The 27,825-nt window shown below is 50.2% G+C and overlaps 1 protein-coding gene across 1 annotated transcript; it reads left to right on the forward strand.

Annotated features, from left to right (window-relative positions):
• Positions 1 to 8,982: 8,982 nt before the first annotated feature.
• On the forward strand, positions 8,983 to 26,876 carry ERBB3 (erb-b2 receptor tyrosine kinase 3). Its single transcript, XM_028110976.2, has 28 exons — positions 8,983 to 9,223; positions 12,708 to 12,859; positions 13,389 to 13,575; positions 14,254 to 14,379; positions 15,024 to 15,089; positions 15,263 to 15,381; positions 15,487 to 15,628; positions 15,982 to 16,095; positions 16,171 to 16,291; positions 18,336 to 18,409; positions 18,582 to 18,672; positions 18,937 to 19,142; positions 19,351 to 19,483; positions 19,883 to 19,973; positions 20,193 to 20,347; positions 20,743 to 20,796; positions 21,153 to 21,294; positions 21,905 to 22,024; positions 22,154 to 22,252; positions 22,441 to 22,626; positions 22,776 to 22,931; positions 23,180 to 23,255; positions 23,441 to 23,587; positions 23,961 to 24,058; positions 24,151 to 24,339; positions 24,502 to 24,573; positions 24,775 to 25,069; positions 25,251 to 26,876. Exons 1-28 carry the CDS (start codon positions 9,142 to 9,144, stop codon positions 25,775 to 25,777), a joined length of 4,020 nt encoding a protein of 1,339 aa, XP_027966777.1. The 5' UTR covers positions 8,983 to 9,141; the 3' UTR covers positions 25,778 to 26,876.
• The last annotated feature ends 949 nt before the right edge of the window (positions 26,877 to 27,825 follow it).

A 27,825-nucleotide genomic window follows, 5' to 3' on the forward strand; every position in this document is an offset into this window, starting at 1 on the left:
TGTGATAAAATTCTAAAAAAAAAATTTTTTTTTTTAATTGAAACAAAAAGGGTGGTGCCTGGCTGGCTCAGTCGGTGGGGCATGCAACTATTGATCTCAGGGTCATGCTGAGTTCAAGAGGCATGTTGGGCCTGGAGCCTACTTAAAATAAAACTTTTTTAAATGTAATATGTGATAAAATTCAAGGCAAAAAATTATGGGGCTGCAGCACCTGGGTGGCACAGTCGGTTGAGCATCAGACTCTTGGTTTCGGCTCAGGTCGTGATCTCAGGGTCCTGAGATGGAGGCCCACCTTGGCTCCATGCTCATCTGGGAGTCTGCTTAAGATTCTCTCTCCCTCTACCTCTCCCCCCCCAATAAATAAATAAATCTTTAAAAAATATATGGGGCCAAGGAGAGAGTATTACATAATGATAAACAAAGAAAAGAAGAAAATATAACCAACAAAAATGTGCTTGGCAATATAGGCTCAAAATACATAAATAGTAATAGTTTGGGGCACCTGGCTGACTCAGTAGAGCATGTAACTCTTGATCTTGGGGTTATAAGATTGAGCCCCATATTGTGTATAGAGATTACTTAAAAATAAAATTTTTAGGGGTGATTCAGTCACCCTTACCAACTCTTGATTTTGGCTCAGGTCCTGATCTCAGGGTTGTGGGAGCAGCCCTGAGTCAGGCTTCAAGCTGGGCATGGAGTTTGTTTAGGATTCTCTCTCTCTCCCTGTCCCTCTGTTGTCCCCACCCTCTCCCTTTTGAAGAAGGAGGAGGAGGAGGAGGAGGAGGAGGAGGAGGAGGAGGAGGAGGAGGAGGAAGAAGAAGAAGAAGAAGAAGAAGAAGAATTTAAAAATAAATAAATGAATAAAATCTTTAGTCCTGCCCCACTCCCACCCTCCGTTGCCAAAGACCTTGTGCAGCACTGGGAGGCCCAAGGGGTAGCAGGGCCGGGAGCCCAAGTCTTGCTTTTCCTCTTCCAAGTCCTGGGCAGCCTTGGAGGCTGGGGGAAGCAGCCCTCTGTCAGGAAGGCCTAGTCACAGAAGTTACATAGGTGGATGTTGGTGATCACCAGTTTCTTCAAAGCAGCTCCATCCAGGTACTTTTAGCAGGTTGAGATACAAGTTCTAGGACCTTGCTACTCAAAGAAAGAGCCATTGACCAGAACCATCTACATCTCTGGATGCTTGCTAGAAATGCCAAGTCACGTGAAATGCAGGGCCTCACCCAGACATCCTGACAAGCAGAAGCAGAATCTGCTTTTCAATGAGATCTGCAACGGGATGCAGGTTAAACTTGATGAATTAAAAATAAAACAAACAAACAAATAGTAATAGATAACTTCATCGAGCACCTTCTATGTGCCAGTCATACTCTATAGGCTTTACATGTATTAATTCATACATGTCATTACAATCATATGAGAAAGTACCATTATTCTCCCCTTTTACACTTACAAAACAACAATCGATAAATTTAGGAACAAAAATAAATCAACTATTGGAACTGGAAATATTTACATAGCTCTCTTAGAAACAGAAGGATCAAGGGGCACCTGGGCGGCTCAATCGGTTAAGCAGCTGACTTCGGCTTAGGTCATGATCTTGGGATTCTGGGGTCAAGCCTTGTGCTGAGCCCTGACTTGGGCTCCGTGCTCAGCTGGGAGTCTGCTTCTGCCTCCCTCTGCCCCTCCCCCACTCATGCTCGCTCTCTCTCTCTCTCTCTCTCTCTCTCTCAAATAAATAAATAAAATCTTTAAAGACTATGTACTAAATTACAAAGGAAGTCTTAATACTACATTTTAATTTTTTAAATTTATTTTTATTTATTTATTTATTTATTTGACAGAGAGAGAGAGACAGCGAGAGAGGGAACACAAGCAAGGGGAGTGGGAGAGGGAGAAGCAGGCTTCTGGAGGAGCAGGGAGCCCGATGCGGGGCTCGATCCCAGGACCCTGGGATCATGACCTGAGCCGAAGGCAGCTGCTTAAAAGACTGAGCCACCCAGGCGCCCCTTAAATCTATTTTTTATTTTTATTTTTTTAACCGAGGAATCCCTTATTTTTTAAAAAAAGATTTTATTTGGGGTGCCTGGTGGCTCAGTCCTTAAGCAGCTGCCTTCGCTCAGGTTATGATCCCAGGGTCCTGGGATCGAGCCCCGCATCGGGCTCCCTGCTCCTCCAGAAGCCTGCTTCTCCCTCTCCCACTCCCCTTGTTGTGTTCCCTCTCTCGCTGTGTCTCTCTCTGTCAAATAAATAAATAAAATCTTTAAAAAAAAGATTTTATTTATTTATTTGGGTGGGGGGGAGGAGCAGAGGGAGAGGAACAAGCAGGCTCCCTGCTGAGCACAATGCCTGACTCAGGGCTCTATCTCACAACCTTGAGATCCTGACGTGAGCCAAAATCAAGAGTCAGATGCTTGACTGAATGAGCCACCCAGGTGCCCCTTTATTTTTATTTTTTAAAGTAATCTCTATGCCCAACGTAGGGCTTGAACTCATGATCCCAAATAAAGAGTTTCATGCTCCATGGACTGAGCCAGCCTGGTGCCCCAATGCTACATTTTATTTTATTTCTTTTATTTTTTATTTTTTTTAAAAGAGAAAGCACTTTTTTTTTTAAAGATTTTTATTTTTTTATTTGTCAGAGAGAGAGAGAGAGAGAGCACAAGCAGGGGGAGCAGTAGAGGGAGAGGGAGAAGCAGGCTCCTCACTGAGCAAGAAGCCCGATGTGGAACTCCATCCCAGGACCCTGGGATCATGACCTGAGCCGAAGGCAGAGCTTGACTGAGCCACCCAGGCGTCCCAGCCAATGCTACCTTTTAAAGAATCAATATTACACAGCCTATGTTCTATGACTGTAATGCAATAACATGAGAAATAACTAATCAAAGGATAGCTTATTAAATCCCCAAATGTCTGGAATCTAAGAACATACTATTAGTAAACCTTGGATTAAAAAAGAGTAAGAGAGGGGTGCCTGGGTGGCTTAGTCGGTTAAGCCTCTGACTCTTTTTTTTTAATTAATTTATTTATTTTAGTTTTTTTTATTTATTCATTCGAGGCACAGAGATACAGAGAGAGAGAGAGAGAATATGAGCAGGGGGAGAAGCAGAGGGAGGGGGAGAAGCAGGCCCCCCGCTGAGCAGGGAGCCCAATGCGGGGCTCGATCCCACTTGGGATCATGACCTGAGCCAAAGGCAGATGCTCAACCATCTGAGCCACCCAGGCGCCCCTCTGACTCTTGATTTCAGTTCAGATGCTGATCTCAGGGTAATGAGGTTGAGCCCCGCATTGGGCTCCAAGTTCAGTGGGGAGTCTGCTTGAGATTCTCTCTCTCCCTCTGCCCACCGCCGTGCAAGTGAGCATGTGCACTCTCTAATATAAGTAAATCTTAAAAAAAGGAGTAAGAGAAATTATGAAATACTTTAAATAAAAGTTTGTCAAATTTTCTAAGATACAATTAAAGCTTTAATTAGAGATATAGAATGTTAAATACATTTGAAAGAAACAAAATACGTTTGGAGACAAATGAAAAAGAATGAATTAGTTATGGGGCACCTGGGTGGCTCAGTCGTTAAGCGTCTGCCTTCGGCTTGGGTCATGATCCCAGGGTCCTGGGATTGAGCCCCACATCGGGCTCCCTGCTCTGCAGGAAGCCTGCTTCTCCCTCTCCCACTCCCCCTGCTTGTGTTCCCTCTCTTGCTGTGTCTCTCTCTGTCAAATAAATAAATAAAATCTTTAAAAAAAAAAGAATGAATCAGTTATTAGAACTGGAGATTTTAACATACCCTCTCAGAAACTGATGAATCATGCAGATAAACCATAAACTGCAATACAGAAGAACGGGATATAAAAAGCTTAATCTCTTAGTACACAGAGAAGAAATAAGGATAAAGGGAATAATATAATCAATAAACCAGAGGGGAAACAAAAGGAGAACTCTAGTTAGAATGATAAAGAAAGAAGAAAGAAGAAGCAGCAGCAAATAAGCAAAATATAGAATGAAAACGGGACATCGACACATTATTTCAAAATAATAACAGTATTATTAATAACCACACACTAGCGAATTTATACACCTAGATGAAATGAATAAATTTCTGGGAAAATATAAATAGCAAAATGGGTCAAGAAGATAGTAAAAACTTGAAAATGCCAACAAGCATTAAAGAAATTAGAATATTAGTCAAAGAGTTTTCTACCCAAAAATCTTAACCCAGATGATTTTACAGGTATATTCTACAGACTTTCAAGAACAGTTTCTTGGAGTGCCTGGGTGGCTCAGTCGTTGAGCATCTGCCTTTGGCTCGGGTCATGATCCTAGGGTCCTGAGATCGAGCCCCACATTGGGGTCTCTGCTCGGTGGGAAGCGTGTTTCTCCCTCTCCCACTCCCCCTGTTTGTGTTCCCTCTCTCACTTTATTTATTATCAAATAAATAAATAAAATCTTTAAAAAAAGAATAGTTTCTTACTACTTTATGTGAGTTTTTCAGAAACTAGAAAAATACTGTGCAGATATGTATGTATGTATGTAATTATTTATTTTTTTAAAGTAGGCTCTACACCCACCATGGGGCTTGAACTCACAGCTCACAACCCTGAGATCAAGAGTCACATGCTCTACTGCCTTAGCCAGCCAGGTGCCCCCAGATAATTATTTTTTAATACACTGATTAAGTTCACTGGTATTTTACTTAGAATATTTGTATGTACATTCATAAGTGAGATGGGCCAAGAATCATTTCATGCATTTTTCATTATTGTTTTATTTATTTATTTTTAAGATTTTTATCTATTTATTTGAGACAGAGAGAAAGAGAGAGAGAGCACACAAACAGGGGGAGAGGCAGAGTAAGAGAGAGAAGCTGACTCCCCACTGAGCAGGGAGCCCCATGGGGGCTCCATCCCCAGACCCTGGGATTATGATCTGAGCCGAAGGTAGACATTTAACCAACTGAGCCACCCAAGTGCCCCTCATTATTCAGTTTTAGAACCAAGGCAACTGGGTGGCTCAGTCAGTTGGGCATCAGCCACCTGGGTGACTCAGTCGGTTGGGCATCTGCCTTGGGCTCAGGTCATGATCTCTGGGTCTTGGGATCAAGCCCTGAGTGGGGCTCCCTGCTCATTGGGGAGCCTGCTTCTCCCTCTCCTTCTGCCCCTCCTCCCACTCATTCTTTCTCACTCTCTCTCAGATAAATGAATGGAATCTTAAAAAAAAAAAAAAGAACCAAGATAAATACTATTGATTGGGTAATATTGTGGTTTGTACTCAGAAATCTTTTTTTTTTCAAGAAATATATTTATTTATTATGTGACAGAGAGAGAGGGAGAGCACAAACAAGGGGAATGGCAGGCAGAAGGAGAAATAGCATCCCCGCTGAGCAAGAAGCCCAATGTGGGACTCAATCCCAGGACCCAGGATCATGACCTGAGCCAAAGGCAGATGCTTAACCAACTGAGCCACCCAGGGGTCCCAGAAGTTTGTTTTATTTTTTTATTTTTTAAGATTTTTTTTTATTTATTTATTCATGAGAGACAGAGGGGGGAGAGAGAGAGAGAGAGAGAGAGAGAGAAGCAGAGGGAGAAGCAGGCTCCCAAGGAGCAGGGAGCCCGATGTGGGACTCGATCCCAGGACCCCGGGACCATGACCTGAGCCGAAGGCAGACGCTCAACCATCTGAGCCACCCAGGTGCCCGAAGTTTGTTTTATTTTTAAGGTGGCAGATATTACTGCATATTTGTATGCTAATGGGAATGATCTAGTAGAAAGTTTGATAATATAGGAGAAAGCAAATAATACAGGAGAAAGGGAAGAAGGAATAGACTGAGGTATAGAATTGGAAGGTGGGGGTAGGGGTGAGGGATGGAAATGGGAGGGGATAGTTGTCTTAAATAGCAACAAGAATGATTTCATCGTAACAAGATGGAAGTCCAAATATGTAATGGAGGATGGAGGTAAACTGGCCAGATTGGCGGTAGAAAGATAACTATGTTTTCTTTTGATTACTTTTATTTTCACAGTGAGGTAAGAATCAGTCATCACCTAAGAGTAAGGAAAGATAAGGGATCCTAGAAAACTGCAGAGAACTTTTGTAAATAGGGGCACCTGGTGGCTCAGTCGTTAAGCGTCTGCCTTCAGCTCAGGTCATGATCCCAGGGTCATGATCCCAGGGTCGTGGGATCGAGCCCCGCATTGAGCCCTGCATCGGGCTCCCTGCTCCGCGGGAAACCTGCTTCTCCCTCTCCCACTCCCCCTGCTTGTGTTCCCTCTCTCGCTGTGTCTCTCTCTGTCAAATAAATAAACAAAATCTTAAAAAAAAAAAGAACTTTTGTAATAAAGCCTCCCTTTCTTCATTTATACAGTGAGGGCCGCACCCAACACAGATGGCCCCTTAGGTATCAGCTTTATCCAGTGTTCATATCCCTGATGCTTAGCATGATGTCTCTCTAAGTATAAGAATGTAGTTTATTCTTGGGGCACCTGGGTGGCTCAGTCGTTAAGCATCTGCCTTCAGCTTGGGCCATGATCCCAGGGTCCTGGGATCGAGCCCCACATCGGGCTCCCTGCTCAGCAGGAAGCCTGCTTCTCCCTCTCCCTCTCCTCCCTGCTTGTGTTCCCTCTCTCGCTGTGTCTGTCTCTGTCAAATAAATAAAGTCTTAAAAAAAAAAAGAAAGAAAGAATGTATACCAGCAAACACACCTTGGGATCTAGTTGGAGAGGGGAAAAGTGGGGTTGTTGATAATAGGAATAAATACAGCTAGCATTCATTGAATGATTTTTTTTTTAAGATTTTATTTATTGGGGTGCCTGAGTGGCTCAGTCGGTTAATCGTCTGCCTTCCGCTGGGGTCATGATCTCAGGGTCCTGGGATTGAGCCCCAGGTCCAGCTCCCTGCTCAGCAGGGAGCCTGCTTCTCCCTCTGCCCCCCGTCTGGTGCCTGCTCTCTCTCTCAAATAAATAAATAAATAAAATCTTTTAAAAATATGTTATTTACTTATTTGAGAGAGGGAGGAGGAGGAACAGAGCGGGAGGGAGAAAGAATCCGAAGCAGACTCCACACTGAGCCAGACCCCGGGCTCAATCCTACCACCAGGAGATCATGACCGAAGAGGAAACCAAGAGTTGGTGGCTTAACTGACTCAACCACTCAGGGGCCCCTCATTGAATGCTTCCTAAAGGACCAGCATGACACTGTAATTAAGAGCTTTACTAGCCTTTTCTTACTGCATTCTAACAACAACCTTATAGACTGATACAACTGTTTTACAGAGAAACTAAGGGGGGTTTCCTCTTTCATAACCAGAGCCTTGAACATTAGGTGGGTGCTTAATAAAAGGAAAAGCCCCTTAAAATGCCCTTAGCTCAGTTAGCTGATGAGAACTTGATTCTGAGCAGATGAAGCTCCAGTCTCTGTGACAGAAGAAATCTACGCAAAACCCCAGGCTCCCTCTCCTGATACACTTGATCCACTATCAAGTGCGTGACCTCGGAGGATTCACACATTTCCAGTTCTGTAAAACGGAGTGATGTTGCCTACCTCACATGTTTATGTTAAGTGAAACATTATCTAAGTTTGAGGAAACATTTGCAAATGAAGTGATATATGTATGTATATGTTAATGTTTTCCCTGTTGCTATTACTATTATGACTGTTTTGCAAGTGTCCAGGGCCGGGCCAACGCCTGAGGGCAAAGGTAAGCCTCCAGTAGAGAATAGGGGCTCCGGGTGCATATCAATACAGAGCAAGTTTATAAAGAATTTTAGCCGGCAGTCTTGGCTCAGTAAGGGGCAAAATTTTTCTTCATCAAGGTTCTGGGTCTTAGGCTTGAAACCTGGGAAAATAATTAGGCTCTCTGGACGAGATCCGGAATGCCAATTTTAGGGTTGAAATGTGACGCTAGGTGGGGCCTCACTGCCACGCGTTGGGCACCAGGGGGCGCCCATCGGATCTGTCCGGAGGCTGGCCGGGTTTGCGGCAGCCACTCGCGGTGCGCCGGACCGCCTGTGGCCAGGACCTGGGAGCTGGTGCTGGAGGTGCCAGGGGTCCGTGCCGTTCGTGGACGCAGTCTCTAGTGCCCTCTTTGCGTCCCCCCTTCCAGCGAGAGCCCGGGCTTGGAAGGCGCCCGAGAAGGTGCGAGCGCCTGTAGTGGGGACCGTGTTGCCGGTGTGGGTCCGCAGTAAAGCGGCGGGAACTCCGGCCGCCCCGACGGCGCGGTGACTCCAGTGTGGAAGGGGAGGCAGCTGTTCTCCCAGGCGGCCGTGGGGGGCAGCAGAGGGGACCGCGACAGGTGCGGGAGCCCCTCCCGGGGTGGAAGTGAAAAGGCGGGCTTCGGGACTGTTCCCAGGCTGGAAACCGCCCCCGCCCCCGCCCCTCCAGCCAAATCCCCCGGAGAGGCCGGGCCGGCGCCGGGTCTGGAGGAGGAAGCGGCCCGAGACAGTGCAATTTCACGCGGTCTCTAGGGCTCGGGTTCCTCGGCAGGGTAGATGAATTATGGGGTTTCGAAGGGCTTCCGGGGAAACTGAGGTGGCTTGAGCGTGAGGCCAACACCTTCCTCCTCAAAAACACACACAGAAAAAAACATTCATATTCAGAGAGAAAAATCCCCCAAGTGACCCAACCGGCTAGGGAAGTTGAATGATTTGGTTAATGGGCGAGGCCAACTTTCAGGGGGCCGGGCTTTGAAGCGCTCTCCCCACCCCCCAGTACCTTTTCCTTTTGGAGGCATTTGGGGGCGTTTGGAATCTTGGCCTCCCCTTAGTCCAGCTCCCGAAGAAAAATTAGGGTGAGACCGATGCTCGATGTGCGTGGCCCAAGTGGACACGCACTGGGGCGTGGGGCGCGCTCGGGGCGGGCAGTCGGCAGCTCCAGCCGTCTCCACGCCATCCTCACGCCGGAGGGGGCGCGGCCGTGACTCACCCCCTCCCCCTGCGCTCCCTCCTTCGCCCTCTCACAGACGTACACCCCTCCCCTGCTATCCCGCCCCGGACTCTGGCTCCGGCTCGGATTGCAGTCTGCAACCTCCTCTGCCGCCGCTACCAAGTCGCTGGCGGCTCAGGTGGCTCCGCTTCGATGTCCTAGCCCAGCGCCCCCCGTCCCCCCGCCCCGGGCCGGATTCGGCGGGGCTGCCTTCACCCTCCGCTGGAGTCATGAGGGCGAACGCGGCTCTGCAGGTGCTGGGCTTCCTTCTCAACCTGGCCCGGGGCTCCGAGGTGGGCAACTCCCAGGCAGGTAAGCGGCGCCGGATCACCGGCCGTCTCGGAACCTGGGATCCCGAACCGAGTGCGCGGAATCCTGGAAGGCAGGAGCTGGGGCGGGGCGAGGTTGGGGTGCCGACCCGGGTCCGCTGGGACCAGCTAGGCAGGAACCGTCAGGTCGGGTTCTCGGCGCGGTCCGGGCGGGGTCGGGATTCCTGACCACCCTTCCCGCCCCCCCCAACCCTCGGCAGCGCGTCGCCGGCCTTCTAATTTGTCTCTCTCGAGGGGGCTGACGCCGAGACAGATCACACTTCCGAGGGCCCCTGTGGGGAGGGGGCTGGGACCTCTGTTATGTAAACGTGAGGAGATGATCGGAGGTGGAGGTCTTAGAGAAGCGGGGGGGGGGGCTCAGTTTATTCCCCAAGCCCATCCCTCGGGTTTCAGCACCTCCAGTTTCGTTGTTTTGCCGACAGGGCGGAGCTATGGAAGGGTTGGAGGGGGTTGTTGTTCTCTACGTTTGGAAAAACAAGAGTGGCACCTCCTCTTCCGTGAGTCGGCCTGCCCTGGGAAGGGCTGAGACTAACCAAAGGGCCAAGTACAGGTGACATCAGGGTGAGAGGCCACGCAGAGATTGACCTCCCTCTTTTCCTGAGAATAATAAAGCTGGCCGGTCCCGACTTGACCAACCTCTCTTTGTCAAGACGCAGATCAATTCAACTAATATTTATTGAGCATCTACTATGTACAAGGCTCTGAGCCAGGAGCTGGAGGGTCAAGGACTTCCAGCCTGTGTTTCTCAGTTTGTCTTTTCCCTCCCCAACCTGAGACCAACAGGACATCTCTCCCACCTTCTGAGCTTCCCGTGCTGGGAGTCCTTACTAAATCCCCAGCTTCTCCCCCACCTACATTCTGTTTATTGTCGGACTCTGTCCCCTGGAGTCTAGACAAGAGTCACATTGTTCATCTGTTCCTCCAACTCCCATCCATCCGAGCCCACCCCCTTGGGGTGTCTCTGGGACCATGGACACCTGAGGGTGCTGGTGTTGCTCGCATTGGAGGAATCCTGTTGATCTCTTCCCCTCCCCCAGATCTCAGCTTGGGGTTTGGCACAGCCAGGGCCTCTTCCCCGGAGTGGGATTGGGAGAAACACCTGTGCTTCCCCCACAGTTGCTGGGCCTAAATTTAGACCTGGGATCTTGAATGTGAAACTCCCAGCTGGTGGAGGGCGGGGGGTCTGGGGACTGGAGTGGGAGGGACCAAATAGAATGCATCACGGTCCCATCCAGACCCTCAGAATCTTCCACCAGGAACCCAGGAGTCCCAGACCCTGGCCACCTTCCCTGAAGGAGACAGGAGGCAGGCATGGTTGGGTTTCTTTACCCTTTATCTGGATCCTGCAGCCTCTGGGCATCCGGCCCTGTCTCAGTCCTTCTATAGTCCCTTTGTCCTGGCTGTGATGGGGGTGGGGGATATTGGAGAGGAGGCCTCTGGTTGAGGAGGGGCTGGAGATTCCTGGTCTGACCCACCCCAGTGCTCTCTACCAAAGGAGGGCCCAGGCCCCTCCCTAGGCCCCTGGTGCCTGGGTACAGCAGGGATTTTTATTATTCCTTCCCCCCTGCCCTCCTCCCCAAGCTGCCTGTTCTCCTTAGAGATGGTTTTCACGTTCTTTTCCTGAGCAGGCCTTTGCTCCCTGTTTGTGTAATATGGACTTTACCCTCAGGGGTGGCAGAGAACGGGGGCCTCTAACACTGTAGCCTTCCGGACATAGACCCAGAGTCTGCACAAACACATAAAGGCAGGTGGGATGGATGGGGCCACCTGAAATACTTCCTTATAAGGAAACCCAAGGACAGAACCAGTATAGATTTCTGGGCCAGTGGGGGAGCTGGGTACACGCTTGTGTGTGTGTGTGTGTGTGTGTCTCTGTGTGTGTGTGTGTGTGTGTGTGTGTGTCTGTGTGTCTGTGTGTCTGTGCGCGCGCGCGCGCGTGCATGTCGCACATGAATGTACACAAACACATCACATACCCCACTTCTCTGTGCAGAAATCTTGGCTCCTCTCTTATCTGGGGAGAAGGATTGGCGCCTTGACTTGGAATAGGGGGTGTCCTGCCAGGAAGGGGTTTAGGGTGGGGCTGTTCCCTAAATGACTAACCTTCCTAGTTTCTTTCCTTTCAGCCCAAGGACCCTAGAGTTCCCAGTCTCCTCTGCGAGCTCCCAGCCTGTTTACCCCTCTGCTGAGTCTAGCCTACCCCCTTCCTTCCCATTGTGGGGAGCCATAGGGAATGGGAGCCCTCAAAGGTCAAGTGGTCAGCCTAGGGGTGTATCTAGGAGGAGGGGTTGGGGCCTCACTAATCTCCCTTCCTCCATTCCCACTCCCGCCTCCTACTAAACTGCCAGTGCCTCAGGGAAGGGTGGTTGGAACAGGTGGTATCTACCCCCCACCCTCCCCATAGTCTTTCAGTGAGCTGAGGAAAGAGACGGGGGTAGGGCTTCAGGGATCAAGATTTCGCATAGCCTCTATATCCTCCATACTTACAAGGTCAAGTGAACCCCCAAGACTGGCATACCTCATGAGGATTGCCATGTTGGAAAGCTTTTTAATGAATCTTTTGACAGTGAAATTGGGTGGAAGGCTTAGAATGGGGGCAATCCTCTGCTGTTTCCCTCCAGGCTATGGTGTATTGGCTGGAAAATGTGAGGCTGAGGAGCTGGGGTGTGTTGGAATAGGGGAAAGGAAAAGGGAAGCCAGAGTTTAGGAAGGGGGGTGCAGGGTAGGCAACCAGCTCCTTATCTTTCAGCTTTAAAGACAAAGCTCACATTGACCCCCTCTCCCCACCGGAGCTCCCGCTCTAGTGAGGTCACTTGCCTGAGCCTAAGGCTTGTGGGTGGAGGGGGGGCGGGTGCTACTGAGGACAGGGTGTCTCGGGACAGGGTGGAGCAGCCCCCTCCTCCCAGATAGAATTGCCTCATTGTGGGCTGAACTGTGGCCCTGGGCACTGCCCCCACCCTCTGCCCCCATCCCACCCTCAGTAGACACAATAGGGGCTGTGTGCTAGCCCCAAAGAGATATTTATTCCAGGACCTAGAGAGAGGCAGGATGGGGGTAGAGAAGTAAGTACCCTGGTCAGAGAGGGGAAAGGGAAGAGGAGGGAAACGAAGTTGTGGTCCTTTTCTAACCTCTCTGGGGAAGGAAAGAAAACCCTACATCCTCTTCGATTAACTCCTTAGTACCCAAAGTCGTACCTGAAAGAGGCACAGAGGAGGCCCTGGTGGAAAAGGGAAACCTTTTCACGTGCCTGTTCAGAGAGATGGTGAGGGGATTCTGCGAGAGGCGGGATTAAGGCTCTCAGTCCAACATAGGCCTTCGTGTCTCTCTCCAGGGGTGACGGTTGGAGGCGGCTGCTTCCTAATCCCGTTGAATGTTACTGTAGGAGGGCAACCCAGGGGATGGTTTTGGGGGACCAGGCTGAAAACTTGTGTCCAGCTCTCTGTCATTCTTACCTCCCCTCTGAGCAGTGTGTCCTGGGACTCTGAATGGGCTGAGTGTGACGGGCGATGCTGAGAACCAATACCAGACGTTGTACAAGCTCTACGAGAGGTGCGAGGTGGTGATGGGGAACCTTGAGATTGTGCTCACAGGACACAATGCTGACCTCTCCTTCCTGCAGGTTAGAGGGCCTGACTCCCTACCTCAACCTCTTCCCCGTTAATCCTCCCCACAGAAGCCTCCTTCCCTTCCTCAGGGCTACCCTCTGCTGGAGTTCAGCATTCCTAAAACTCTGCAGTTCCGAAGATCCCAACCTGTGTGTTTATGGGGACGGTGACTGGAATCTGGAACCTCTGGTCTGGCCGCTGTCACCAGGAATGCACAGGGGCTGGCGATGAGAAGGGGGACGGGGTGGGATAGTGTTCTGCATCAGGGGCAAAGGGAGAGAGGCACCTAGGAAGTGGAGGAAGAGACCAAGCAAGGACCCTCCTGGCATGAGGAGCTCTGAGAAGGAAAGGGTAGGAGATTAGAATTCCTCAGTCACTTCTGCCGCCTGTCTTCCTTGGCAGAAGGGACACGGCAGTGTGACACCAGCTACTCCCTACTCCACAGTAGGAATTAGAGTTAGAGGGGTTAGGGATTCCTTAATGAGGGGATTGAGGCTTTTTGCCCTATTTTCCCTCCCACTGACACAATCTGTTCCATCACAGTGGATCCGAGAAGTGACCGGCTATGTCCTCGTGGCCATGAATGAGTTCTCTACGCTGCCACTGCCCAACCTCCGGGTGGTGCGGGGGACGCAGGTGTATGATGGGAAGTTTGCCATCTTTGTCATGTTGAACTATAACACCAACTCCAGCCATGCTCTGCGCCAGCTCCGCTTTACTCAGCTCACCGGTCAGTTCCTGACGATTCCTTCTAGTCTTGCCCCTCAACCAACCTGCAGGCAGGGGCCTCCTCGATGATAACCCAGGACTGCTCGCTAAGCGCCCCCTTCACGGGGCCCATCACCTTGACCACTGTGGTCTAAAGGTCCACTACTCCCCAGGCGGAGGGTCCTCATGTCCTGTGGGGCTGGGGTTGGAGCTAGATCTGTTACCCACTCCTCTGCCTTTAAAGTACAGTGTACTTTGATGTCCCTCCTTCCCTGGGAATGGGAATCCTATCTCCTCCCCCTCACAATTCCCCACAAGCTGGGAGGAATATGGGGTTAAACACCACATGGTTACCTTTTACTTCTCCCTCTCCCAGTCGGTTGGAAAACACACAGGTAGGGTGGAGGAAGGAGGTGATTGAGTCAGGGATCTTCTCTCTTTCTTTCCTTTCCCCTCCCCCACTGGCTAAACCGGATCTGGACAGGTGTCTGAGGAGGCCGGAGTTTCTTTTGGCCTGGCTCCTCCTCTATCTTACAAGGCAAGCCTTCTCTGCAGTTTGGATTTAATTAGACATCCTTGTCTGCCCCACTTCCCCTTCTCCTGAGTCTTGGGTGGCCTTTTGGGTTGGTGCAGGTGGAGGGGGAGGGAAGAGGAGGTCTGCTGTAGCCCTTAACCCTGTCACTTCTCTTCCCTACCTCAGAGATTCTGTCAGGGGGCGTTTATATTGAGAAGAATGATAAACTTTGTCACATGGACACAATCGACTGGAGGGACATCGTGAGGGACCGAGATGCCGAGATAGTGGTGAAGGACAATGGCAGGAGCTGTGAGTGACCATGATCAAGACTGCTCCCCTACCCCCACCAAACAGAGTGACCCCTTTCACCATCATCATTATATCCCTAATCTGAACTCACCTCTCCACCGAAAAACAACACCTCAGGCCCTAGACCTGCCAAGGAGAGAGCAGGTCAGTCTCCTAGAATCCAGACTCCCAAAGCAGTATGTGAAGAAAAGGAGCAAAAGATCTCTGTGTACTAAGTGGGGAAGCCAGATCTTTGGACTCCATATCCACATCTCTTTCCATTACAACATTCTCCCTTCTCCTTGGAACCTGCCTCCCCCGATCACAGTCTGCTGCTCCCTGTCCACTCACACACACACATATTCCTACTGGGTTCAGTTTGCCAAGGAGGAACCAAGTTCCTGGGTTGGGACTGGGGCTGAGCTTGGCAATTGCCCCAGACTCTCCCGTTCAGCTGCCCTGTGGGTGGTGCGGAGGTGTGGCTCCACCCCTTGTTGACAGGTTCACTTGAGCCCAGCCCTGCTCTGTGAGGGCAAGGAGGGACACTGCCCTGGCTCTTTGCTTCGTGGGACTGGGGTGCTTGTGTGCTGACATCATACCCTGTTGATTCAAGCAAGCCTTTCTTAGCCCTGACAGCCCTTTGTGTTGCTTTTCTTCCCAACCAGGTCCCCCGTGTCATGAGGCCTGCAAGGGGCGATGCTGGGGTCCTAGATCAGAAGACTGCCAGACATGTGAGTTTACTCCCCTCCAAAAACTTCAAGCTCATACACTTTCACATCCCTTCCCCCCCAACCTATGTCAACGCTGTGGGTGGGGCCATGCCTAGAGGGCAAGAGGGTGAGCAGTGGCCTCAGTACCGTCTTAAGAGCCCTGACTGCCATGCTTTCTCTCTCTCTTTCTATAGTGACCAAGACCATCTGTGCCCCCCAATGTAACGGTCACTGCTTTGGGCCCAACCCCAACCAGTGCTGCCATGATGAGTGCGCAGGAGGCTGCTCAGGCCCTCAGGATACAGACTGCTTTGTAAGTACCACCATTTGCCCAGATTCCAAAATGGGGATGTGGGCTTTGGGGAGGAAGTAGGGATACACACATAACGTGAGTTTTATGAATCTCCTATGTCCCTAGGCCTGTCGACTCTTCAATGACAGTGGGGCTTGTGTACGCCAGTGTCCACAGCCTCTTGTCTACAACAAGCTAACTTTCCAGCTGGAACCCAATCCCCACACCAAGTATCAGTATGGTGGAGTTTGTGTAGCCAGCTGTCCTCGTAAGTGCCCAAGAAGAGGAACAATGGTAGTGGAACCAGAATTTTAGACAAAATTTTAGGAGGTAAAAGAGATCAAGTTGGGTGGTAAATAGAGAATGTAGGTTGTGATTGTCTAACCACCTCCAGTGAATGATCCCTATGTCCTGCTCGCCCATCTGCTTCCCCATGATTTTTAGCAGTTGCTCCTAGTTCTACAACAAAGAGCAAAGGGCCTTTCTCATCCATAGGGCAGTGCTTAAGGAACCTTGGATGGTAGATTGGGACAGTCCAGCACAGAGCAGGAGGGAGCAAGGTTCAGTCGGTCATTGGCAGTGTTTCTCCCTCGTCTCTAATGGTGCCCTCCTCTCTCCTAGATAACTTTGTGGTGGATCAAACGTCTTGTGTCCGGGCCTGTCCTCCCGACAAGATGGAAGTAGATAAAAATGGACTTAAGATGTGTGAACCTTGTGGGGGGCTGTGCCCCAAAGGTGAGTAGGAGATGGTGAGGAGGTGGTGAAGAGACCAGTCAGGCCCCACCCACTGAGCCTCTTTTGTGTTTACAGCCTGCGAGGGGACGGGCTCTGGGAGCCGCTTCCAGACCGTGGACTCTAGCAACATTGATGGATTTGTGAACTGCACCAAGATCCTGGGCAACCTGGACTTTCTTATCACTGGCCTCAATGGGTTAGAGATTCTGCTTTCTCTCTCTAATCCCCCACTCCATCCGTCCCCACACAGTTCATTGCATTTGGCTCAGCCCTTCGTATGGGCAGCTGATTAGGAATATAAATCATATAATGAGTATAAATCGAGCCCTGCGTTCTGCTCTGTGCTGGAGATTCTCTCCCTCCCCCTCTGCTCCTCCCCCTGCTTTCTCTCTCTCGCTCGCTCTCTCAACATACATACATACATACATATATACATAAATAAATGAAATCTTTTTAAAAAATTAAAGAAAAAATAAAAGGAATATAAATTATAAAATTTTAGAGGTCACATAGTACCTAACCATACCTAACTCTGTTTCCCACCCAGGACTTGAATCCCCTCAGAGACATCCCTAAGCAATCTGACACCATCTAGGTGAATGGCAGGGAACAAGGACATTGTGTCCTCCTACTTCTTTTTTTAAAGATTTTACTTATTCTATTTATTTATTTTACAGAGAGAGAGAGCAGGAGGTGGGGGAGTGAGGGGGAGAGAGAGAATCCCAAGCAGGTTCCATGCCAAGTGCACAGCCTCGTGCAGAGCCTGATCTCATGACCCTGGGATCATGATCTGAGCCGAAGGCTCATCTGAGTCTGATGCCTAATGGACTGAGCCACCCAGGCACCCCTTAAGATTTTATCCTTATGTAATCTCTGCACCCAACATGGGACTTGAACTCACAACCCTGAGACCAAGAGTCACATGCTCCACCAATCAATTTTTTTAAGACTTTATTTATATATATATTTATTAGAGAGAGAGAGAGAGAGCACGTGGGAGTGGGGGGAGAAGCAGATGGGGAAGGAGAAGGAGGTGAGCACAGAGCTGACCCGGGGCTCGATCCCATGACCCTGAGATCATGACCCCGAGATTGTGACCCCAGCTGAAACCAAGAGTTGGACGCTTAACCGACTAAGCCACCCAGGTGTCCCCTGAATCAATATTCTTTTTTAAGATTTTTTTTTTTTAATTTTTATTTATTTGACAGAGAGGGAGACAGCGAGAGAGGGAACACAAGCAGGGGGAGTGGGAGAGGGAGAAGCAGGCTTCCCGCAGAGCAGGGAGCCTGATGCGGGGCTCGATCCCAGGACCCTGGGATCATGACCTGAGCCGAAGGCAGACGCCTAACGACTGAGCCACCCAGGCACCCCTCCCTGAATCAGTTTTTTTTTTTTTTTAAGATTTTATTTATTTATTTGAGACAGAGCACAAGAGGGAAGAGGGTCAGAGGGAGAAGCAGACTCCCTGCTGAGCAGGGAGCCCGATATGGGACTCGATCCCAGGACTCCAGGATCATGACCTGAACCGAAGGCAGTCGCTTAACCAACTGAGCCACCCAGGCACCCCTCCCTGAATCAGTTTTTTGTTTTTGTTTTTTTTTTAAAGATTTTATCTATTTATTTGAGAGAGAGAGAAAGAGATGGAGAGCACGAGAGGGAAGAGGGTCAGAGGGAGAGGCAGACGCCCCGCCGAGCAGGGAGCCCGATGCGGGACTCGATCCTGGGACTCCAGGATCATGACCCGAGCCGAAGGCAGTTGCTCAACCGACTGAGCCACCCAGGCGCCCCGCTGAATCAGTTTTTTAATGAGAGTTGCCACATGATGATTTTCTAATTCCATTATTCCTTATTCCTTCTGCATTTATTTGTTGGCATTTTAGTGTTAGGAAGAGTCTTCCCTTCCCATTGATTGATTGATTGATACCTATTTCGTTCAGTCCTTTAAAATCTTTTATAGTCATTGTTTTGGTGTTCAGTTGTCTCTGATCTGGCCATTGCGGGCTTCTTCAAACCGGATCCTGTGTTCTTTGGGCTTGTACCCTTCATTCTCTGAGCACTTCCTTACTTTTTTGCATCAGCTGCTATAAACTCGTTCTGTTTCTCCTACCCTAGCCATTTCTCCAAGGAGCCCTGTTTCCTTTTAGTGGAGAATGGTATTTAGAAATTTCTGAGGCTAGGCATGCTTCTTGCTACTGGGTTCTACTTCTGTGTTGTTGACTGGTTTTTACTGTTCTCTTCAGAGACCCCTGGCACAAGATCCCTGCCCTGGACCCTGAGAAGCTCAGTGTCTTCCGGACAGTACGGGAGATCACAGGTGAGTGGGAGGAGAGGGTGCCTTTTCTAGGAGGAAGAGGTGAGCCACTGGCACAGACTGTTGTATAACTACTTACAGAATCATGTCCCAAGCGAGAGGAGAGTGACCTATAGAACCTGAGAAAGTGAAGGGAGAAGACTCCCTGCTCACATGCCTCTCTCCAACCCCTCAGGTTACCTGAATATCCAGTCCTGGCCTCCCCACATGCACAACTTCAGTGTCTTTTCCAACCTGACAACCATTGGGGGCAGAAGCCTGTACAAGTGAGTAGTAAAGAGTGTGGCGGTGGTCGCATGAACCCAGGCAATGAAACCTGTTTCTTAGGCATCCTTGAGTGAAATACAGGTGTTGTCTCATACAGCACGCCCAAAGGGTCTGACGGTTTGAAGGGGAAAAGGCAAAAGGAAGGGGAATTGCTCTTACTGGTCTGACTGGCCCAGAGCAAATGTGTGGAATGAAAATGAATCCGCTGCACGGTCATTTTTCCCGGTGTAGTCTCCCTTCTTATCCTGTCTCCTTGTTCTCAGCCGGGGTTTCTCTTTGTTGATCATGAAGAACTTGAATATAACATCTTTGGGCCTCCGATCTTTGAGAGAAATTAGTGCCGGGCGTATCTACATAAGTGCCAACAGGCAGCTCTGCTACCACCATTCTCTGAACTGGACCAGGCTGCTTCGGGGCCCTCCGGAGGAGAGACTAGACATCAAGCATAATCGGCCCCGCAGGGACTGCGGTGAGGGAGATGGCCCATGGGGGGGTGGGGAAAAACGTCCAGCGGGAGAGGGTACAGGGTAGGGGCTGCTCTGGCCTGCAAGCAGGAATAGGGATGAGGGAGGGGTAGAGCCAAGGAGAGGGGCGTGTTAGGCTGGAGGCACTTAGGAGGAAGAGTTCAGAAGAGGGCCTGTGAGGAGCCCCCTCCTGACTCACCCCTTCCTTTCCAGTGGCAGAGGGCAAAGTGTGTGATCCCCTGTGCTCCCCTGGGGGGTGCTGGGGCCCAGGTCCTGGTCAGTGCCTGTCCTGTCGAAACTACAGCCGAGGAGCTGTCTGTGTGACCCACTGCAACTTTCTGAATGGGTAACTGAGGGGCGAGAGAGTCAAGCAAGGGTGGGGGCATGGGGCCGTGGGATGGAGCTATTCAGGTGGCACCTGAAAGCCTTTAGTCAGCTTTCTTTTTTATTCTTTTAAAGGTTTATTTATTTATTTTAGAGAGGGGTGGGGGAAGGGCAGAGGGAGAGGGAGAGAGAAACCCAAGCCGACTTGAGCCTAACATGGGGCCTGATCTCAAGACCCTGAGATCACAGCCTGACCTGAAACCAAGAGTTGGACGCTTAGCGGACTGCGCCATCCAGGCGCCCCTAGACAACTTGCTGCATATGCCTTGGTGGGAATGAGTAAGGGGATGCTGTGGTTGGGGGATCAGAACATAAAGGTCAGGACTTAGAAGTGACCCCCTCCCTTTGCCCCCCACTGCAGGGAGCCTCGTGAGTTTGCCCATGAGGCTGAATGCTTCTCCTGCCACCCGGAGTGCCGACCCATGGAGGGTGCTGCCACATGCAATGGCTCGGTACGGTAGCAGCACCAGGATCTCTAAGGGGGCAGAGGGCAGGGGCAACACGAGAAGGTCTTGGGGATGATATGGCCAAATCACAAGGCCAACACAGGGAGGCCAGATAACACTAGGGTCTGTGGATGGAGCATCCTAAATGGCTGGGTTGGTCCTGGCTGGGAAGTATGAAATTGACCTTGGGATCCCATTCTTCCCAACCTTCCCTCTTCCACCCAGGGCTCTGATGCTTGTGCTCAATGTGCCCATTTTCGAGATGGGCCCCACTGTGTGAGCAGCTGCCCCAATGGAGTCCTCGGTGCCAAGGGCCCCATCTACAAGTACCCAGATGCTCAGAATGAATGTCGGCCCTGCCACGAGAATTGCACCCAGGGGTCAGTGATGGGATGATAAGGGGGGAGGGGGAGAAACAAAACTAGGGGAAAGAAGAGGGTAAATGGGAGCTGAAAGAAGAAAGGAACTATGGTTTAAGAATCACTCCAAGCTATATTAGGAAGGATTGGAGAAAGGGGATCTTTCAATAACAGCACAAAATTATACCACAGTTTTGAGAACCTGGAATAACCTCAGCTCAGGGGACTTTCATTCAAGAGAGGGACTCGGGGAGAGTTGGCAAGCTAGAGATGGGGGCCGTGTCTTATGATATGATTTGGGCTCCAGGATGGAATAGCATGGTAGGATCTGAAACAATGTATGTTGAGGCTGTTGGAATTGAGCTTCTATGGGAGTCTCCCAAGCTCCCATTTAAGGAGGTGACTTTCTTCTCCAGGTGTAAGGGACCAGAGCTACAAGACTGTTTAGGTCAAACACTGGCACTGATCAGGTATGGTGGGCTTGGAGATTTAGTTAGCTGGGGATATTTGGGAGAGAAGCTAGGGAGGGGGCAGTTAACTTGCTGGGAAGAGAGGAGTCTCTATTCATTCTGGCCTTCTATATACACCACTATCACTAGACTTGGATACACAAGAATCCACGCTTCTGGACTTCCCTTCCTAAAATTAACCTGTAGTATCCTCAAGAGGTCCAGATTTAGGTTAACCCTTCCGGTGCTCAGGGATATGTGTATATGTGAATGTTAATTTCTTGCACCAGATCTGTACTATACCTTTAATGTAGGCATAGATGACATTGTAAGGAAGGTGTAGACCCAGGATAATGCTGGACTTCTCTATCGTACAGCAAAACCCATCTGGCGGTGGGTTTAACAGTGGTAGTAGGATTGGCGGTAATTTTCCTGATCCTCGGAGGCACTTTTCTCTATTGGCGTGGGCGCCGGATTCAGAATAAGAGGGCTATGAGGCGCTACTTGGAACGGGGTGAGGTGAGTGTCTAGCTTACTCTTGAAAGGTACCCTATACCATCAGTCTTTAGGAGCCTCCTCCTTTCCCAGAGATTTGATTTCCTTTCTTCAAGGAGGTAGTATGGTCCGTTAGAAAGAACTCTGGCCGGAGAAATGGGAGACATGCATTCCAGTCCTGATTTTGCCATTAATTTGCCAACATGACTTTGAAGAAGTTACTTTCCTTCTCTGTGCCTCATTTTATGCATGTACACAGAGGAAATAACATTCATCCTTATAGGATGGCTATAAGAGTGAAAGGGGATGACGTATGTGAAAGTGCTTTGGAAAGCATAGAGAATTGTATTAAAGTACTTAAAGTGATAGCATTACCAACTTGCCCCCTTCCTCCCATCAAAGGGGAAACCCGACCCTCTTGATTCTTGATTTCATGAATACAAACAACGTCCTCAGTCCTTAGGGTCTGTTACTCCCCAATATGCCTGCAGTGCTTTTTAAGGCCAAAGACAATTCCTCTTCTTGCTCCCCACCCGTTTGGGCTTTGTCGCTCTGGGCATCCACCCAAAGGAGGGGGTTGGAGTGGAACATGGGAATGGACTTCCCTGAGTATTTTCTTCCTTCTGCTTCTCAGAGCATAGAGCCTCTGGATCCCAGTGAGAAGGCTAACAAAGTCTTGGCCAGAATCTTCAAAGAAACAGAGTTGAGGAAGCTTAAAGTGCTTGGCTCAGGCGTCTTTGGAACCGTGCACAAAGTGAGTGGCCCACAAGAGGTCTGTGGAGGAGGAAGGGAAAGGATCTAGGGTGAAGGAGAGAAAGATTTTAGGGAAAGGGCTAGCCCGGGGAGAATGACCTAAGGCTGACTCCTGCCCAAAACTTCCCAGGGAGTATGGATTCCTGAGGGTGAATCAATCAAGATTCCAGTCTGCATCAAAGTCATTGAGGACAAGAGTGGACGACAAAGTTTTCAAGATGTGACAGATGTGAGTGAGGGAAGGGTACTGTGTATGCCACGGGGAGAGAGGTCGCTATTAGAATCAATTTTGTAGAAGTATGGTCCTGTGTTAGCAGATACTGTTAGCCATCCTGATGTCCTTGAATGTTGGGGTAGCCCTGGTCTGGGTGTATGTGGACCTTTTTGGTCCCTGGATAACCTTCCTGTGCCTTGTAGCATATGCTGGCCATTGGCAGCCTAGACCACGCCCACATCGTACGGCTGCTGGGGCTGTGCCCAGGATCATCTCTGCAGCTCGTCACTCAGTACTTGCCTCTGGGTTCCCTGTTGGATCATGTGAGACAACACCGTGGAGCACTGGGGCCCCAGCTGCTGCTCAACTGGGGAGTCCAGATTGCCAAGGTGAGGGGAATCTGGAAGAGTTCTATGAACTGCCTGGCTGGTGGCTGGCAGGGAAGTTGAAGTTCTGAGAGGTGCCTTCAGGGTTTGGGATGATTCTGGATCTCAAGGATCAATTCCCCCAACCTTGAGAATACCTCCTTCCTCTGTAGGGGATGTACTACCTCGAGGAGCATGGTATGGTGCATAGGAACCTGGCGGCCCGAAATGTGCTCCTGAAGTCACCCAGTCAGGTTCAGGTGGCAGATTTTGGGGTGGCTGACCTGCTGCCCCCTGATGATAAGCAACTACTACACAGTGAGGCCAAGGTGAGGTGACATGAAGGGCTGGGTAAGGAGGTGGGGGTGGAGTGAAGCATGGGAATAGGGAGCAGTCAGTGGTCTCCTTCAGAGGCAGTCAGATGCTGCACAGTAAGTTCCAGGAGAGGAACCTGGAGGTGCCAGAAATTCAAGTTCAGAAAGCAAGAAGGAAAAGAATGATTGAGAACTTGGGGTTTAGAAGTGCTGAGAAACCTTGTGGAAGTCAGCTGGTGACACTTTTGCCTTTAATTCCCCAGACTCCAATTAAGTGGATGGCCCTGGAGAGTATCCACTTTGGGAAATACACACACCAGAGTGACGTCTGGAGTTATGGTCAGTCCATTTGGATACCCTCCATACCATCACTGGCCCAAATTCCATTGTTGCCTTTTGAGAGACCCCTTTTTAGAATTTCTAAGCCTTCCAGATCCTTGTGTTAGATCGAGTTCTGCTTTCCCTTCATCTTCACTCCCATGTCTACTATTTTGCCATCAACTAGTCATGTCTTCCTATACCAGGAGTGACAGTTTGGGAGCTGATGACCTTTGGGGCAGAGCCCTATGCTGGGCTACGACTGGCCGAAGTACCAGACCTGCTAGAGAAGGGGGAGCGATTGGCACAGCCCCAGATCTGTACCATTGATGTCTACATGGTCATGGTCAAGTGTGAGTTACCTGCCGATCCCAGCCATTTCCTTCTTTCCTCCTTCTTTCCTTCCTTCCTTCCTTCCTTCTTTCCTTCCTTCCTCCCTCCCTCTCTCCCTCCCTTTCTTTTTAGATTTATCTATTTATTTGAGAGAGAGAGAGAGAGCTCATTGGGGGGGTGGGGGGGCGGCAGAGGGAGAGAGAGTGAGAGTCCCAAGCAGATTCCACACTGAGCAATGAGCCTGATTCTTGACTTGATCTCATGACCTGAGCTGAAACCAAGAATTGGGGCTTAACTGACTGCACCACCCAGGTGCCCCCCCAGCCATTGTCTAACTGACTTCCCTCCCTACTCCACTCCCTTCTTATGGCTCTATCTACATCTTACCCCCAGGTTGGATGATTGATGAGAACATTCGTCCAACCTTTAAAGAACTAGCCAACGAGTTCACCAGGATGGCCCGAGACCCACCACGGTATCTGGTCATAAAGGTGAGCAGTGATTAGGAGTTGTCAAGGAGATCTAGAGGCATGGGGACTTGGCTGGAACTAGGATCCACCTTAACAATCACCTGTCCCTACAGAGAGAGAGTGGGCCTGGAATTCCCCCTGGAGCAGAGCCCCCTGCTCTGACAAACAAGGAACTGGAGGAGGTGGAGCTGGAGCCAGAACTGGAGCTAGACCTGGACTTGGAGGCAGAGGAGGATGGTCTGGCGGCCACACTAGGCTCTGCCCTCAGCCTGCCAGTTGGAACACTTAATCGGCCCCGTGGGGTAAGGCATTTCCCAGCGTTTTAAGGCTTTCTGCACCCTGAGCCGTCTATCTACCTGCACCCTCATGAACCCCACTGATGCCTAGATTAACTACTCAGAGACCCCCATGGTGAGTAGATTTCTCCCTTCATCTAAACCTCTTCCTCACCTTTTTCATCCTAGAGCCAGAGCCTCTTAAGCCCATCTTCTGGATATATGCCTATGAACCAGGGTAATCTTGGGGAGACTTGCCAGGTAAGGTCTGTCTCTTCAAGGGGCTGCTGAGAGGCTGGGTGGCAGTGTCTTAGGATCCATAGGGGCAGTGTGGGAGACTTTAGAAATCCTTGAGGTTTCATCAGTGCCCCACAAAAAAGAAGGCATTGAACAACCCAGTCTTCTGAACAAATATCTCTTTCCTTGTCTCTGTAAATCTCCATGTATTATTCTCCTCCTTAGGAGTCTGCAGTTTGTGGGAGTGGTGAGCGGTGCCCCCGGCCAGCCTCTTTGCACCCAATGCCACGGGGACGCCTGGCATCAGAGTCCTCAGAGGGCCACGTGACAAGTTCTGAGGCTGAGTTCCAGGAGAAGGTGTCAATGTGTAGAAGCCAGAGCCGGAGCCCACGGCCACGTGGGGACAGTGCCTACCATTCCCAGCGCCACAGCCTGCTCACTCCTGTCACCCCACTCTCCCCACCAGGGTTAGAGGAAGAGGATGTCAATGGATATGTCATGCCGGATGCACACCTCAAAGGTGCCTGACTCCTCCGAGAGCTTTCCTCAAATCCTTCTCTGATCCCGTCCCCAGGCTCCTCTTAATCCTTCCATCTTCTCTGATCTTACCCCTTCCTTTTCAGTTTTTCCTAACCTTCCCCAACCCCCCAGCGCCTGCCCCCGTGTTCTCCACATACCTATCCTCTCTTCTCAATCCCCAGGTACTCCCTCCTCCCGGGAAGGCACCCTTTCTTCGGTGGGCCTCAGTTCTGTCCTGGGTACTGAAGAAGAAGATGAAGATGATGAGTATGAATACATGAACCGGAGGAGAAGGCGCAGTCCGACTCGTGCCCCTAGGCCCAGTTCTCTCGAGGAGCTGGGTTATGAGTACATGGATGTGGGATCAGACCTCAGTGCTTCCCTGGGCAGCACACAGAGTTGCCCACTCAACCCTGTGCCCCTCATGCCTGCTGCTGGCACAACCCCAGATGAGGACTATGAATATATGAATCGGCGACATGGTGGAGGAGCTCCTGGGGGAGATTACGCAGCCATGGGGGCCTGCCCAGCAGCTGAGCAAGGGTATGAAGAGATGAGAGCTTTCCAGGGGCCTGGACACCAAGCCCCCCATGTCCATTGTGCCCGCCTCAAAACTCTCCGTAGTTTAGAAGCCACTGACTCCGCTTTTGATAACCCTGATTACTGGCATAGCAGGCTCTTCCCCAAGGCTAATGCTCAGAGAACATAACCCCTGCTCCCTGAAGTACTCAGGGAGCATTTCATGGCAGCTAGTGCCTCTAGAAGGTACCCCTCTTCTCCTTAGTCCCTCCCTCACAGGTCTCAGCCCTATTTCCCCAGTCGTAGACAATTCCATTCAACCTTTGGAGGCTTTTAAACACTTTTACACAAAATTCTTGTGAGATGTAGCCAGCTGTGCACTTTCTTCTCTTTCCCAATCCTGGGAAAGGAGATTTCCCCTATTTTGTGTGCTTTCCTAATCCCATTCCTCTGCTTCCTCAGGGGGACTCCCTGGAGATATGAAGGATTACGCCCATGTCCCTTTCTCTCAGACTCTGACTTGTTGAGATTAGGCTTTAAAGTGTGCTTTTGTTTCCCACCAGACTCCTAAGGAAGAGGAAAAGTGGGGTAACCTGGCAGGGAAAAGTAAAATTTTGGCTGATGACTCAACCCCCTGGGAAGAATGGAAAGCTTCAAATCTTGAGTGAAGAGGTTGGGCATAGATACTAAGGAGTACTATTAATTGAGCATTTACTATGCCACCTAATCCAGTTAGGTGGATTATCTCACCTAATCCATACAACAACTCTGTGGGCTAGGTATTATCCCATTTCACAAATAAGGAAACTTAAGTAAATTAAGTGGTGGGTCCAGGATTCAGAATCTTCCAATGCAGGTTTGCTCACCACTGTAATGTATCAAGGCAAACTGATACAAGTCAAAGTTCTTGTAAGGGGCATTGTCTTCTTTTTGCACTGAATCAAGTCTAACCCCAACAACCACAGCCTCCTCCTACACCCCGGCTTATCATCTCAGGAAGTGGGGGGGAAGGGGGTGGTGGGAAGGAAAAATAACTGGACATTTTTGTGTAAACCATAACCTATATGTGCTGTAAATGATCACTTCTTACCCAAGGGACAGATTCACAATTGTCCCAAGAGCCACTTTTAGGGTCTAGTCTCATCCAGTAGTGGGAAACTTACAGTTGGGATAGAAAGAGGACCCAGCTTCAGGCCTTTGTCCCTTTGGATGGGAAATGGGGTATCTTGTATCACTGAAGATTTTTGTTTTGTTTTTATACACACCTGAATAAAAATGCCGGTTTTTCAGCTTCCTGTCTGTCAAATGAAGAAAACCTTTAGTGTGTAAGATAAATCACCCCTTTGCTCCTCAGCAGTGGATAGCCACCACCGCATGCTGCTGTCTTGTGACACTCCTGTTCTGCACCTTGCACCTTTCTCCAGCCCTACTTCTCTTTGTATTCACTGAAGACAAGCATAGTGCACAGTCCTTTTCATTGAAGGCTTTTACTAGGAATCTCTACAGGACAACCAACTGGGAATAACAAAAACAAAACCCACGTCTGGGAAAATAAGAAAAAGCCCTATAGATGTGGTGCCTCAGGAGGTGGAACACTGAAACTCCCATGTTTCAGAACTCTTATTCTCTTGAAAAAGTCTGTAAGAACACTTTCCTTAGGTGCCATCGAAGCCTATTGTTGGAACAATAGTGCCATCTTCAGTGGGAGTCTGGCCTCTAGATTGGAAGGCTGTAAATGAGTAATCCCGCCGGAGTCTAGCTGCCCACTTAGCCCCGGCTCGTTGCTCCCTTGGTCTCCTTCCACATCGCTCCTGCAGCTCTCCGTTCTCCCAACATCGGAGGATGATTGGACCGGCTGAGCCGGTCCCGCCAGCCGCTCTGGGGATCCGGGGAAGGGCGCACCCAACCTCGCCGCCCTTACCGTAGTCACTCTCCCACCGCCGAGACTCCACCCTGCCCAGCTGCCTCTACTCCCGTGGCCCCGCCGTAGCTCCGCCCCTTCTCCCTTTAGCCCGCCCCCCTCTATTACGGGTTCTCGCTCAGTGCTCCTGGTGGATGTGGTTTTTCCGGGAGAGACCACGCTTCCCCTCAGGCTCGCCAACGGCTCCGCCTTCCCGCCGGAGCCTAACCCTTCCCAGCGTGCTCGGCGATTCCGGCGTGCGAGGCCCTCGGAGGGCAAGGCCCCAGGGCCTGGCTTAGGGGCGCGAAAGGCGGGCTGGGAATTGTAGTTCAAGAGTC

Source organism: Eumetopias jubatus, unplaced genomic scaffold (assembly GCF_037043125.1).
Source record: "Eumetopias jubatus isolate StellerSeaLion01/CBP00866 unplaced genomic scaffold, mEumJub1_p1.0 scaffold_8, whole genome shotgun sequence".
Lineage (NCBI taxonomy): Eukaryota > Metazoa > Chordata > Mammalia > Carnivora > Otariidae > Eumetopias > Eumetopias jubatus.

Excerpts from the sequence above, each read along its gene's own strand:
- ERBB3 (XM_028110976.2), top strand. The coding sequence starts at position 9,142 with ATGAGGGCGAACGCGGCTCTGCAGGTGCTGGGCTTCCTTCTCAACCTG. Across the intron at positions 18,410-18,581 it reads GACAGTACGGGAGATCACAG|GTTACCTGAATATCCAGTCC; the intron begins GTGAGTGGGAGG and ends CCAACCCCTCAG. Across the intron at positions 20,797-21,152 it reads CAAACACTGGCACTGATCAG|CAAAACCCATCTGGCGGTGG; the intron begins GTATGGTGGGCT and ends TCTATCGTACAG.